Below are 15,839 nucleotides of genomic sequence, written 5' to 3' on the forward strand. Positions count from 1 at the left end.
CGAGGAAAGATGCATATCCTCTCCCCTCGATTGAAGGAATCTTTTCTAGGCTGCCAAAGGCAAATGTGATATCGAAGCTGGATCTTAAGGACGCCTATTGGCAGATTGCCCTAGATGAGTCCTCTAAGCCCTTGACAGCTTTCACTATACCTGGGAGACCCCTTTATCAGTTCGTCGTGATGCCCTTCGGATTATGCAACGCGCCTCAGACGATGTGTAGGTTGATGGACCAGATCATACCACCGGATCTGCGTCATTGCGTGTTTGGGTATCTCGACGATCTGATAATTGTCACGGCCGACTTTGCGACTCATATTGAGGTGCTGATTCGTATTGCTTCTCAGTTTAGGAAGGCTAACCTGACGCTTAACATCAACAAGAGCAGGTTTTGTGTCACAAAGGTGAACTACCTTGGTTATGTAATAGGCAATGGAGGGATTACCACCGACGAGGACAAGGTTAGTGCCATTAATAATTGGCCAGTACCCAAAAACCTGAAGCAGGTTCGCGGCTTCTTGGGTTTGGCGGGGTGGTACCGCCGATTTATTAGTAATTTTGCTACAGTTGTTTTCCCCATTACCGAGCTAGTATCCACTAAGAGGAAATTCACCTGGACCGCAGAGGCACAAGATGCTTTTGACAAGATCAAACGACTTCTTACTACTGCTCCTGTTCTCATAAACCCCGATTTTGACAAAAAATTCTTCCTTCATTGCGATGCCAGTGATTATGGCATAGGGGCAGTACTGGTGCAATTGGACGAGGAAGACCAAGAGAGACCTGTGGCCTATATGAGTCGGAAGCTCAACTCCGCTCAGAGGAATTACAGTGTCACCGAGCGTGAATGCTTGGCGGCGCTGGAGGCAATCAAAAGATTTCGATGCTATTTAGAGATGCAAGAGTTCGAAGTCATTACTGATCATAGTAGTCTGGTGTGGCTTATGCGTCAACCTAACCTCACCGGTAGACTGGCCCGTTGGGCACTTCAACTTCAGGGTTATAGATTTACGGTTAGCCATCGGAAGGGTAGGGATAACGTTGTCCCGGACGCATTATCCAGAATTCCCGATGAGGAAATTGCATCTCTAGAGGCTGTAGCACCCGAAATTGATTTGGATTCCCCCCATTTTCGTGATGGTGATTATCAGGAATTGAAGGATAGGATTGTTAGTGACGGAAGTAAATTCCCTGATATTAAGGTAGTCGACGACTTTGTTTATATACGGACAGAACATTATTCTGGTGACGAGCTACAAGAGCAAAACGCTTGGAAGCTCTGGGTACCGAGTAATCTCCGACAGCAGATCATTTCTCGGGCACACGATTCGCCAGTTACGGCTCACGGTGGAATATATAAGACCTTGGATTTGATAAGGAGGAATCTCTATTGGCCTGGTTTGGTGCGGGATGTCAAGAGATATATACAGGGCTGCGATGTCTGTAAAACGACAAAAGCACCCAATTTTGTGATGAGACCGCCAATGGGAAACCACAGTTTTTCCACCCGCCCTTTTCAGCGCCTCTATGTAGATATTCTTGGTCCTTACCCACGCAGTAGGAGTGGTCACACGGGGATATTGGTCGTTCTCGACCACTTGACCAAATTTCACTGGGTCTGTCCGCTTCGGAAGTTTACAGCCAGCGCTATTCAGAAGTTTTTGGAAAGCCAGATATTTCACGTGTATGGAGTGCCGGAGATTGTGGTGAGCGACAATGGCAGTCAATTTAAGGCAAACGAGTTCAACGCCTTCTTGACCAAGTATGGGATTACTCATACCTACACTGCCATATATTCACCACAATCAAATGCCTCCGAGAGAGTGAATAGGTCGCTTATAGCGGGAATCCGAGCCTATTTGAAGAAAGACCATAAGATGTGGGACGAGAACTTGAGTAGTATTTGTTGTGCGTTGAGAAATTCGTACCATCAGTCATTGGATGTTTCGCCATATAGGGCAGTTTTTGGGTTCAACATGATTACCCATGGTAGTTCATATTCCCTTTTACGTAGACTTCAGATGCTAGATGAACCCATTGCGAATGTTTCCAGAGAGGACCAATTGCAGAATTTACGACAGGATATCCGAAAACAAATTAGGGATGCCTATGAGAGGAATAGGGAGACTTACAACCTGCGTAGTCGAGTTCCGAACTTTGATATTGGTGACGAGGTTTTCCGCCGCAACTTTGCGCAGAGCAACATGGAGAAGAACTTTAATGCCAAGCTGGCACCGATGTTTCTTAAAGCCAAGGTTGCACAGAAACTTGGTAGTCATTATTACGTCCTTCAGGATCCTGAGGGTAAGGTAATTGGAACTTTTCACGCGAAGGATATTCGTAAATAAGTCCTTTTTCCAACTAATTCTTTGGCTCAAAGAGCAAGAATTGTTTGGTTTTGTAATGGACTTGTTGTACTTGAATGTGCATTTTGAACTGCAACGGTTTCTGCTTTGTTTACTTGTCATTTTTACCGCATGCGATTCTTTTATGTCATATGGTGTGACAGCAATTGGGCTATAACAACAAGCAAAATGCTTGCTGAAAAGGCCATGTGTTTCATTAAGTAATCCATATTTGTGACTACTTGGTAGCTAGTACAGACTTCCTATACTCGAGGAATAGAGAAGACTTCCTCTTACGATTCGACCAGCCAAGTGAAGAAGATCTAAGTGGAAAAGATATCTCCCTTAATCTCATCAATCCACGAAATATTTTGAAGTGAAGGTGGAGATTATTTATTCTGGCTCAATTGGTTTTGATAAGGTTTTATAAGTGTTTCGAAAGTATAAAGCCACGTTATAGGATAATATTTTATTCAGACGTACTCTGAAAGACGTGTTCACCCAAAACTTCTAAAGTCCCAGGTAAGGGAATTATTCCAGAATTGGTTGTAGATATGCAAAGTGCTAGAAAATGTATTTGTCTTTTTGCAAACGGTGCTTAAATCTTACGCACAAGATTTCTGGGGTGAATCTCGTCACCCATGGAATACCTTGAACGCATGGTAGGCTTGGCTTAAAGTTCCGTCTGGCAACGAATTTTTGGGAATCAACACGGGAATCTGCTTTAGCAGTGTCCATTCTCTTTGAGACCCAAAAGAAATATTGGCATCGCAATATTTTCCGTGGAGAGCATAAACGTTTAATTTCATCTAGAGGGCTGAAACCCTCGTATATTACAGTGCTTTGGAAGTCTCAAAGATTGACTATTTTTACCCCGCCACTGTCCATTGGTCTACTTGGAAACAGAGAAAATAAAATAAAGAGGACGAAAACACAACCAGTTTGGGTCATTTCATAAATGTAGTTTTGCCGTTTTATGTCATAGTCCCATACACGAGCCTATGTCTAATCACCATACGGTACTCAGGCAAAACATCGAAAGACAGATGGGAAACGACATCAATGAAGATCAAGTCGCAGCTCGTTTAAGAATTAAAAGTTAAAAGAGTAAAATTTATTTTGAAATTTAATTAATTTTATCGTAAAGGAATTTTTGCGACACATCCAGCCGAAACGGAGAAAACAATGTGTATATGATAAAAAGTGTGTGAATTAAACATAAGTTACCAAAAATAAACAAAGAAAAAAAATTTTTTTTCTATAGTTTAATCGAATGAGATCTTTTAAAATTAAAAAAAAAAACTAGTAAAGAAATGTGCTACATTATTATTAAACTTTCGAAACCCCATAAAAAATAAAAAAAAAGAATAATTTAAAAATTAGTTCCAGTATAAAAAATTGTTTTTGATTTGCGAGTTAATAATAGAAATCCTCACTTTCTATCATATTCACCATGTTATTCTAAATTAACTGATTAAATTTTTCGAGTGTATATATACCATAGCAGATATTACCATTAAGCTAGATGCCCAATTGAAATTGACATAGCTCATATAAAAGCCCCGATAATGGATAAGACGAGAGTGGGTACAAAATCGCACCCATAAATTTATTTTAGTTTGCAGCATGAACCAACGGAGCTGATATTGAAAAGGCCTTCTCAACATCATCACGTTCGGTAAGTCTCTTGATTTTCTCTTTATTTTTTGTACTCTTGTCTCTTAAATCTCTTAAAGAAAGAGAATACAGCTAGGAAGAGTTTGCGTGGGCGGTAAAGCTGCTCTCATAATTTTTTTTTGTCTCTTTGATCGCCGTACTTGATTGCTTTATGCAGTTTTGATGTTGTGAGCTCTGTCATTTTTCATTCAGATTCAGAGAAACTCTTCTCACCCGAAGATGAAAGAAAAAGAATCTATTTTATTTTTGTTTTGATTATAAGATGCAATGGTAAAGTCTTTTACTTTTGTTTTGGTATACCCATGTACATAGTAATTTTTTGTTATTCCTTTATAGATATCTTAATTATTAATGGGTAACATCATTATCAAGTGCTAATTAAGTTTTTATTTATTTCATATAAGGCACCCTACACGCCTACTATGCTACTATGCTACATGCATCATTTATCATTATATCAAGTAATTTGTTTTCATATATTTATTTTTATCACGCGTTAGCATTAGTTTAAGATATTGAAATTTTTGTATTAGATTGAGACATTTTTCTCATATGAATATCAAAAGAAATTCTTGTTTATGAATACAAATACATAGAGATGGAATAAACGAAATCTTTAGAGTTTCTCTATGATGACGACAGAACTGATGGTATAATGGGGTAATTAAAGGTTTCGTTATGGGGTCCTATAATCTAATTAACGGCCATAAGGACATCGGAAAGGGAAGGGTAACGAGGCGTGACTCTCCCATTAACATCCTGGAGTAGTCAGAATATTTTCGTGACCAAGGCCAAACCAATATAGCTTGTGTTAGATTTCAATTCGAGTCGTTAATATCTGGGGCTTGTTTTTTTTTTTTTGTTTTGTTTGACGACTTGGTTTTAATAATTTTGTGGATAAAGTAATGCATTTTTCTTAAAAAAAAAAAAAAAAAAAAAGGGAGTTAATTTATTATTGTAGTGGTTATCCGTATATAGGAAGGAAAGGACACGAACCCCCCCAGCCGACTGCTTTTGCTAGCTGACCAGAACTCCCACGTCCTACTCCGTTCTATTGAACAATATTCTACTGGAAATGAAAACATGATAATTTTAATAAAAATTATGCATTCCTAACCAAGGCTCATTACAACTTGGCCCCCTAGAGGCAAAAAAAACTCAAGATGCAAATAGTGATCGGTTTATATGGAAGCTATAGCAGGTTATATACCGATTTGAACCATACATGGCACGGCAGTTAGTAGTCAAAACAAAACATCTAAAGCAAAATTTTAGCCAAATCGAATAAAGGATGCACCCTTTTGGGGCTCAAGATGCCAGGATCTGAGATCGGTATATATAGGCCGATTTGGACCAATTACAAACCCAACCGACACTAAAAGGTAGCATTTTTGCAACATTACAAGCGCTTAGCTTTGCTTTGAAGGTTCTCTTGCTTTCGGCAGACAAACAGACGGACAGACAGACAGACGAACGGACATGGCTTAGTTGACATTCTAAGACAATTTAGCCATGTCCGACCGTCTGTCTGTCTGCCAACACCTAGAATATATAGACTTTGTTGGGTCTCAGGTCAATAATTCGTTGAGTTACTAACGTAATGACGAAATTAGTATGGTAGAGGGTATAAAAGTATGCTAGTATGAATGCGCTGAAAAAAGTCATTGTACGTGAATGAGGCAAAATACCGGCAGATTACATTGGTGCATCTTGCAACTCGTTTTTCGACGGACTCAGAGCAACAGTCAAAACAAAAGGTGGTCGCCATATCGAGCAACAGTGAATGACTTTTAAAATTAAGATTATTTCAACACATATTAATATAATTTTACTTCCTTTCTTAATTAGAAAAGTCTGCGCATTTCAAAATGTCTGCAAGTGAGTGTTTATGTAAAAACTTTATTTTTCCCCATACACCAACCCACAGGCGAAAACTCAGACATATTCGCAAGAAAATTGTACGCATTTGAATAAAGTGAAATAATCCACACTTTGAAGTGTCAAAAGATTCACAATCATACGAATGTGAAGTTGAGTACTGTGTGCTGTTAGCTGCCATAACACATATAATTATTATAACAATTTAAGCAAAACCAACAAACAAAAGCAACACCATTAGCCATAATAATAGCAGTATTTAACCATCATCCAAACGATATAATCGCATACACACACAATAACACCCATACCCACACACTCCCACACTGAGTTATATTTAATTATTAAAATTCTTTTGAAGTCAAAAGTTCGCTTCCGGCAGATATGGGATATGCAAGAATGCTTAAATATGGCAAAGATTCATAAGTAAGTGCCAACAAAGGGAAGGGGGTATAAATAGATGGGTTGGTGGGTGGTTTTTACACTTCCCTATAACGGAGGTATATGCTTTTGTCCCTGTGTATGTGTTTGTCTCTGCTACTATGCATGTTTGTGTTTCCTTTTAGCTGTGGTGAAAAGTTTGCCAGTACCAGATTTTTGAATTTTCTAATTAAGGCACATCCGAAAATGGTTGGTTTCAGTTTCATTGTTCTTCTTCTTTATCGGAGCATTTACATCCTCCATGATTGTTATGTAGTTGAGTATTAAACAAATCTGTTTACATACACACACGTTGAAGCCGACATTTAACTAAAATGAACCGGATATTTGGTTTGATAACTTTATGCTCACACACTCCAATTGAAGAATAGGTTTTGGACATTCTTGTATATTTGCCTTTTGAACTGAATATCTGGGTTCAAAGCCTGTACGCGGGTAATGCCATCATTAATGCCGGCGCCAATTGTGACGTCTTCAACCATGTAAAACTGCTCTACTAAGCAGTGTCGCACTGCGGCAATAAGAAGGTGATCCCTTATCATTACACATAAAACTTGAATCGGACAGCACTCATTGATATGAGAGAATTGTCCCATGGAATGTTCATGTTCCAGTTCCTTTAAGCTAGAGATATTCTTGAAGTCATCAGACATGTTAGACTTTTCTACTACATGTATCTGCGGCATGGCATTACGACGAGACCATGAAAAAGAAGCCCCTTATCATCAAGCGATAAGGGATGTAAGGCCGCTTCGGCGAAACTTAAGGTCCTTCTGAAGGCAGGAGGTATTGATGAGGTTTTTATCTCGGAACCAAGGGTGTGTGGCGGAATGGTTCGTGGACTAAAAATTCGTGGATTTAAACTACTCAAGGGTTGAGAGAATGGAAGACACAGAGAGAAGTAGAAATTATAGAGTACTTAGACATAATGGTCAACCGGATCACTAAGACTTTAGAACCAAGACAGAAGGCAAACAACGACCCCCATGGTGGACGACCCCCATGGTGGACCTGGTTTGTTTAAGGAAGGGCTGCAGAAACTCTTCAAGAGGGTGAAAGCCACAAGGGTACCGCCCGATTGGGACGTCTATAAGGCCGAGCTAAGAAATTACAAGGCCGAGTAGAGAAAGACTCATAAAAAAAACCTGGATCGAATTCTGCAACTCCGTGGAGGATGCTCCAAAGGCCTCAAGGCTAGGGAAGATCCCATCCTCCTAACATATTACGGAGGGATATATTCAGAAGTCAAAGAATGTATGGACAATGCCTAGTGAGTAAACATTCCCGGGAAACTCTCCAGCGGACCGTGCGGCGCCAGAAAAGGTTGGTATGCATTTTTCGGAGATTATTAGGGAAATTGTGTGTCAGTTGAATACCTTTTGGGAGATAACAAGTAAAAAGCCGTTAAGTTCGGCGGGGCCGAACTTTGGTTACCCACCACCTCGGAAATATATGTAAACTACCTTTCGTCATAATCCGGTAATTTATGCCCCCATAGCAACTATATCGAATTATGATCCGATTTGGACCATATTTGACACGGACATTGAGTGGTCTAAAAAGGACAAGTCATTGCTCAATTTTGTAGAACCAAATATTGGTCTTTGTGGTAGCCATATCCAAGTATAGACCGATCTGAACCATAAACCACACTAATGTCGGAAAGTTTAACATAAGACACTGTATCAAATTTCAGCGAAATCGGATTACCAATGTGCCTTTTACAAGACCAAGACTTTAAATCTAGAGATCGGTTTATATGGCAGCTATATCAAAATCTGAACTGATCTGGGGCAAATTGAAGTGGGCTGACGAAGGGTCTAACACAACTCACTGTCCCAAAAGTAGACGAAATCGGACAATAAATGTGCCTCTTATGGGCTCAAAACCTAAAATCGAGAGATTGGTCTTTATAACAGCTATATCCAAATCTGGACCGATCTCGGCCAAATTGCAGAATGCTGTCGAAGAACCTAACACAACTCACTGCCCAAATATATCCAAAACTGGCCTTACATAACCCACAGTCCCAAATTTCAGCAAAATGGGATAATAAATATGGATTTTATGGCCTTACATAACCCACAGTCCAAAATTTCAGCAAAATGGGATAATAAATATGGATTTTATGGGCCTTAGACCCTAAATCGGCGGATCGGTCTATATGGGGGGCTATATCAAGATATAGTCCGATATAACCCATCTTCGATCTTAACCAGCTTATGGACAAAAAACAGAATCTGTGCAAAGTTTCAGCTCAATATCTCTATTTTTAAAGAAGAATGAATTTTATTACCAAAATCAGTGTTCGGTTCGAAATGTGTTCATTCACCGTAACGTTGCGTCCAACAGCATCTTTGAAAAAATACGGTCCAATGATTCCACCAGCGTACAAACCACACCAAACAGTGCATTTTTCGGGATGCATGGGCAGTTCTTGAACGGCTTCTGGTTGCTCTTCACTCCAAATGCGGCAATTTTGCTTATTTACGTAGCCATTCAACCAGAAATGAGCCTCATCGCTGAACAAATTTTGTCAAAATTTGAACACATTTCGAACCGAACACTGATTTTGGTAATAAAATTCAATGATTTGCAAGCGTTGCTCGTTAGTAAGTCTATTCATGATGAAATGTCAAAGCATACTGAGCATCTTTCTCTTTGACACCATGTCTGAAATCCCACGTGATCTGTCAAATACTAATGCATGAAAATCCTAACCTCAAAAAAATCACTCTTTATTTCTGAATTCAGAAACTGCCCTCGACTGTCGCAGATCTCTCAGCGAGATGGCAGAACAGCTTAAAATTCACCTGTTCTGGGTGCCGGGCCACTGAGATATTCCAAGGAATTGTAAAGCGGATGAGCTTGCGAGATTAGGAACTACCATACACATTCCATGGATACTGTAATCTGTGGGTTTGCCTCTAGCGGTAGCTAAGTTTTCAGGACCAGGCCCGAAGGACAACGAATGGCAGATGGTCACAAAGAGGGAGCAGTGAGCATTCCAAAATTGTATGGTCAAATCTAGACTTGGAGAGGTCTACCACTTTGCTGTCATTGGCTAGAACAGACGTGTAAGTCAGGTGACTGTCTAATCGGAAAACATGCAAAATTTCATACAAATCGGATAAGAATTCCACCCTCCAAAGGGTCAAGAAGTCAAGATCCAGGATCGGTTTATATGACATGGACCGATATAGTTCAGTTACATACCCAACTAACTTGTACTACTAAAACGTAGTTGTGCAAAATCAAGCGCCTAGCTTTATTCCTTCGAAATTTAGCGTGCTTTCGACAGACAGACGGGCGGAGAGACGAATAAACGAAGGGAATAGGCTAAATCGACTTAGAAATGCAAGGCGATCAAGAATATATATTGTTTGTTGGGTCTCAGATCAATATTTTGATGTGTCACAAATGGAATTACGAAATTAGTATACCCCCTCCCTAGGTGCAGGGTATAGAAAAAATCTCAATCTATGGTGTTGCCTTTAAAAATCCAATTTTAAATCATCTACTAATTCCTCACATTTGCTTTTTGTGTTATTTTTACAGAATTTATGCAACCACAACATATCTGGCCTTATTTACAACAAAATTTCATACATCATCCGCATTTTCCGCATCCAGCAGCGTTTCTAACGCAACATCACCATCCACATCACCATCATCATCATAATCAGCAGCAGCAACAACACAATGGCAGCAATAGTTGTCAACCGCAAACCACATCATCGTCGTCACCTGGCAGCACGTTTAGTGATAGTGACAATCATTCCACCTGCACCACAAACAGCATCAGCACAAATACCAGTAGTAACAATAATAGCAACAACAACAATGGCAACACTTCATCCGCCAACACTTTGGGCTCGAACAATAACAATGGCCCAAATGACAAGGATAACAGCAATGGCAGCAGTCAAACCCATCCAGAGACTGAGGATAACAATCGAAGACATATGATGCCGGCGGCGGTAACGGGTCAAGAAAAACAGACAATGCCTTTGCATAATCCTGGAGGTGGTGGTGGTGGTGGCGGCAATGGCATTGGACCTCCATTACACTCCCAACAACAGCAGCAGCAACCACAACATCCACAAGCCGTTATAGCCAAACCCCTGCCCAGTAGACCAACACCATTTCTGCCGCATAGTCTTCAGCATCCACACTTGCATTCACTGTTGGCACATTGTCGGAATCCCTACATGAGTGGTGAGTGGAGATACAATTTAATAGACGTACACTATAACAAATAACTGCAAATTTGCAAAATTTGATCATGAACATTCCCTTAAGGAACAGGGGCAACTTTCTCACATATCAGTGAGTGCAGTCCGCCTCCTTTTTATAGCCAAGTCCGAAAGGAGTGCGACACCTCTTTTGAGGAGAAGTTTTTCACATGCCGCCAGCACTAGGAGGGGATAACCACCGCTGATAATTTTATGATGGTCTCGCCAGGATTCGAACCCAGGCATTCAGCGTCATAGGCGGACATGGTAACCTCTGCGCTACGGTGGCCTCCAATAGGAGTTATTTGTTACTTTGATTTTGAACAGATTCAAGTCTATACAAAAAGGAGGTCCTTATCATTGAGCTAAACCCTCTTTCCATCTTCTATACCCTCCAGCATAGAACGGTTTTTTTTTTTTTTTTTTTTTTTTAAGTTCGTTTATTTATTTATTTCAAAATATTACATTAGATCTACAATAAACAATAGAATTTTATATATATGTATATATATTTATACAACGACCCAAGTATGGGTAACTCTAGTATAGTTTAATATAAGGGATTTCAGCTATTATTAGTCTTTAATAAATTTTCTTCATCCGTTGACGAATTATATAGAAATTGTTTGTAATGAAAATATTAAAAAAAACATTACACATATTATTTGGCGCTTAAAAACTGGTTGTCATGTGTTAAAAGAAAGAAAGACGGCTATTGTGGTTCGAGCCACCAAAATTTATGAATGCTTACAAGTTTAGCAATATTCTTATCTTTCTCAGATATAGCCATATCAAATCGAACATTCTGCAGATCATTTCTGTCATAATCAATTATCTTATCGGTTGCCCTTCTGTAGAGATGGTAAAATATGGGAATGCCATCTGTATTTTGGATATATTTATATCTGTCAAGGAATACAAAAGACTCCGGAGGGACATTTCCTTTTACGATCGAACGCTTTATATAGTTTTCATCAGTGTAAAATGGAGCCATAATAAGATTGTACTCTGTACATTGACTGCATCTATCAATATGTTTCCTGATTAAGCCTATGACAAAGTTGTCTATTCTAATTATATCTGCAGCCTTATAAAGCCTTTGGTTGGAATAAAATTTTCTGAAGTCGCTTCTCGGGTTCTTATACATTGATGTACAAGCTCTTAAGCATTTACGCTCAAATAAGCGAACTTTCTCCATGTAAGAAGGAGACACATTAAACCAAATTGGGCATCCGTATGTCAGTATTGGCCTAACAAACGACTGATACATTAAAATTTTTACACTGGCGTCTAAATGCCTTGAGTAAAACAATCTCCTGTAGGCGTAAAAAGCCCTTCTGGCCTTTTCTATTGAGTTGGTTACATGTTGATTATAGTACAGGAATTTATCCAAATGAATGCCTAGGTACTTAATGATCGAAACGTTGGGTATCTCTTTATTCTCAGAGTATGACCTCACTTTGAATGATTTCCAGTTCCTTCTTATGTCGGTGTTACATTTGCTCACTGTCGGCCGGAAAAGAATTGTCTCACACTTTCCCGCATTTATCCTCATGTGCCAGTCTCTAGCATAGTCTTCTATCAGATTAAAAGAGCACTGTAAACCATTGTTTATACATTCTATCGTCTGTCCAGGTTGATAGATCAATATATCATCTGCGAATGAGATCACATTTTCTATGTCCGAAATGAGGTCTAAGAGATAAAGGTTAAAAAGTAAAGGTGCATTAACAGTACCCTGCTGTAACCCATTGGACATCCTAAATTCCCTGCTTAACTTGTTCTTATGCGTAATGACAAATGATTTATTAAATATCATGTTATAGATTAATATGACGAGATGTAATGGAAAGTTATAGTTCATCAATTTGTAGACAAGTCCCTGTAGCCAAATAGTATCAAATGCCTTTTCCATATCTACTGAGCATGCCCCTGTGCACAACCTCCTGTTCCAATTCCAATTTATGTCAGACACTAGAACATTTATAGCATTTATAGTGGAGTGCTTGTATTTAAATCCAAATTGCCTTTCAGATACTAGGTTAAGTCTCTCACAATTTTGTCTTAAAATATTGTTCACACACATCTCAAATACCTTACTAATATTTGGCAATAAACTTATAGGGCGTAAATTCCTCGGATTGGTCGAGTCTTTGTCCTTTTTGGGTATCATAACAACCTTCGCCTTCTTCCACCCATACGGAAAATAAGAATTGTTGATGCTATTGTTAAAAATTGTACAATAGTGAAGTTTTATTTTGTCTGGCAAATTCTTCAATACAAGATTAGGGATATTATCCAGACCAGAAGATAGCTTTCCCCTTAAACTCCCGAAAATTCCTAAGATATTTTCCCGAGTAACAAAAATGTCATTTGCTTGCTCTTCAGTAAGAGCGTTAGCATTTTTGGCTTCCGTGAAAGTCGTAATTCTCATGTCATCACCCTCATATGCATTTTTAGCATCTAAAAATTCGTTGAACGCAAATGTAACATGGGTTTGCACATCATTATTATAGTCCACACTCTTCACAGAGTGAATCGATTCCAGATATGACCCGATAACATTGACTATGTCGTCATTATCTTTTATGATAAAATTCCGGTCAGCGTCAACTACCAATGATTGGCTATCTATTCCGGCGTTACTAATAATGTGTGAAAGGCTATTGGGAATTTTCAGGGTATCTATGTCTAAATCCTCAATTTTCTTGAAATTTTTCCTTATCTTCCTAAACATATCGGCAGAATTCCGAACTTTTATTGCACGTATACTCTTCTCATAATGCTTGTTCATGGCTATAACTAGATTGTCACTGATTAATTTCTTTATTCTTTTAAGAATAGCTTTAAGTAGAGCCAATCTGCTCTCAGAAATAGGATTCGTAAGCCGGTTGTTTTTCTTTATAATCGTTAGTACACGACTTTTCTCTCTGTGTAATCTCTCTATCACAGAGTTTGTCAGTATTGAGAATCGGGTTCTCCTAAATTTTGGAACTACTTCCTTTGTTGTCTCCTCTATTAAATCATGTAGTTGATTTAGGTAGTGATCAATCTCCTCATTTGCTAAGTTATAGCTATTCGGAACAGTCAAGTTGTCATTGGCTTTCTGAGTCATTCTCATTCTAAACTTTTCCCAATTAGTCGACCTGTAATCGAATATCATGTCTGGTAAGGCTTTCAAAAGATTAAATAACTCATTGTTGGTGTTCATCGATGCCGTAAAGATGAGGGCATTGTGGTCACTATCGTATGGGATAGTCTTAATACAGTTTATAGCAGTATTCTCAGCATGAACTTTTATCCTATTGTCGACTATAAATACATCCAAATATGATTCGGTTCTGGGGTATGAAGGTCTAATTGAAGGATAATACGCTGATATTATGAATAATATTTTGCGTTCCTTTAAGGGAACCTTAATTATAGTTACTTCTAAATATTTAAAATTTCTTATTATATTGTCACTATATACATTGTACTTAATATCGCTTTTTATCAAAATTGCGGTACCTCCGCCTCTGCTAGAGTTAGGTCTGTCAGTTCTGATCATATCATATGATTCAAAGGACACTTTATGCTTTTTATTTAGTTTAGTTTCGTTTAAAAGTACAATATCTGGTTTGTGATACTGAAGAAATTTGCTCAAATTGTATCTTCTGCTTATAAATATTATAGAATTTACATTTATTTCGACAATTTTTAATGTTTTTGATATGATTTCATCAGACATGTCCATCATATCTACACTCCTAACATAGAGAAAATTGTTTCGATCTGTGCAGATTGCATCTGCAGCTGTTGTTGCATATTAATAAGTTGACTTGATAAATTTGACATCATGTTTTTAATTTCTAAAAGGAATGAATTGGTTGGAATATTATTTACAGGTAAATGTTCATTATTTCTCAAAACTTTTGAGAAAGTTATGTTTTGATTAGTGTAATTCTTATACATATGACTATTATTTTGAGCTTCTTTTATGTTTTCTTTCTTATTTCGTAGTTTCTGCTGTAGATCTTTATAAACTTGACAGCCCTTGTAAGATGCTGGGTGCCCAAAAGACTTGCATAAAACACAGTAAAGGTTTTCTTTGGGAACATCTTTAGTCTCGCATTTGCCTTTCTCATGGCTGTTGTTGCATTTGACGCATTTGTGGGGCAGGAAGCAGTTTGAGGAACTATGGTTGAACCCCTGGCAGTTCCTGCACTGAGTTATCTCTGGTCGCTTTAAATGCTCCCAAGTAACAATTCTGTAATCAACAGATCGTATTGATTTCAGTTTATTAATATCACTTTCGGGGCTGATTTGCACTATAAAAATTGGTAGTTTATATCCGTCTGAAACAGACTTTTTTGTAGTGAATTGCCCCACTTTTATAAACTTTAAATCATCGGATTCGTGTATGCGTAATTCATTCAGAAGATCTGTAGGATTTGAGTCGGCTTCCAATCCTTTCAGAAGAAAAGTTTTATTCTTAAGGCTCTTAGGTGTGAAGGTAACGAAGTTTGATTTAGTTTTCTCTAGATATGTTTTTACTCTTATGTGGTCATTGAGAGAATTTAGATATAATGCTTTTTTACTCCGGAATTGTTTAATTTGGAAGTCTACTATTTTCAGACCATTTTTCAAAAAGTTTATCAGCTGTTTTGTATCAGTGTCAAAGATGTTAATTGGAGGTATTTTTTTATTGTTGTTTTCTTTATTATGGGGCACACTCCCATTAGATTGTCGGTTGTTGTTTTGGATTTGAGGTGTTTTAGTTGTTTTGTTTTGATCACCTTCATTTGGCGAATCAATTTTGTTGTTTTTGTAACCACTCACATGTTCCGCGAAACTCAGCAGAACTTCTCTGTCACAGTCATCTTCGCACTCAAGAGCAGCGAATCTGTTGCTTCGCATTACTTTGGGATCGACTCCCTCATCCATGTTGTTGCTTTGCCTTTTTCTTTGGTCTAACGATGAATATTCACCACGTGTAGTAATTTTTTCATTGTCTTTTGAAATGTGAGCTTTCTGCTCATGCATTTCGTGAATGTTTTAATCAATAATTATTGATTTTTAAGATGAAATTAACACTTTTCGAGTGAAAGAAAATAAGCCTCACTACTGGTGAGGTATAAGGCGGGGTATGTTTCCCGAATACCCAGATATTTATTAACTCGTTCTTTTTGCGATGCTTGATTTCTTCGACACGTCTATCACTCATCACAGTTGTGAACGAACTCCCAGCATAGAACGGGGGATATAACATGTGATTCCGTTTCGA

General features: G+C 38.4%; 1 protein-coding gene across 1 annotated transcript in view; it reads left to right on the top strand.

The window, feature by feature from the left end:
- Nucleotides 1-15,839, top strand: part of LOC106086170 (probable serine/threonine-protein kinase DDB_G0267686) — a 112,644-nt gene that overhangs the window by 25,275 nt on the left and 71,530 nt on the right. The window contains exon 2 of the mRNA XM_013250725.2: nucleotides 9,897-10,556. Coding sequence (XP_013106179.2) covers nucleotides 9,897-10,556 — 660 coding nt within the window. The remainder of the gene's footprint in view (nucleotides 1-9,896; nucleotides 10,557-15,839) is intronic.

Source organism: Stomoxys calcitrans, chromosome 1 (genome assembly GCF_963082655.1).
Source record: "Stomoxys calcitrans chromosome 1, idStoCalc2.1, whole genome shotgun sequence".
Classification (NCBI taxonomy): domain Eukaryota; kingdom Metazoa; phylum Arthropoda; class Insecta; order Diptera; family Muscidae; genus Stomoxys; species Stomoxys calcitrans.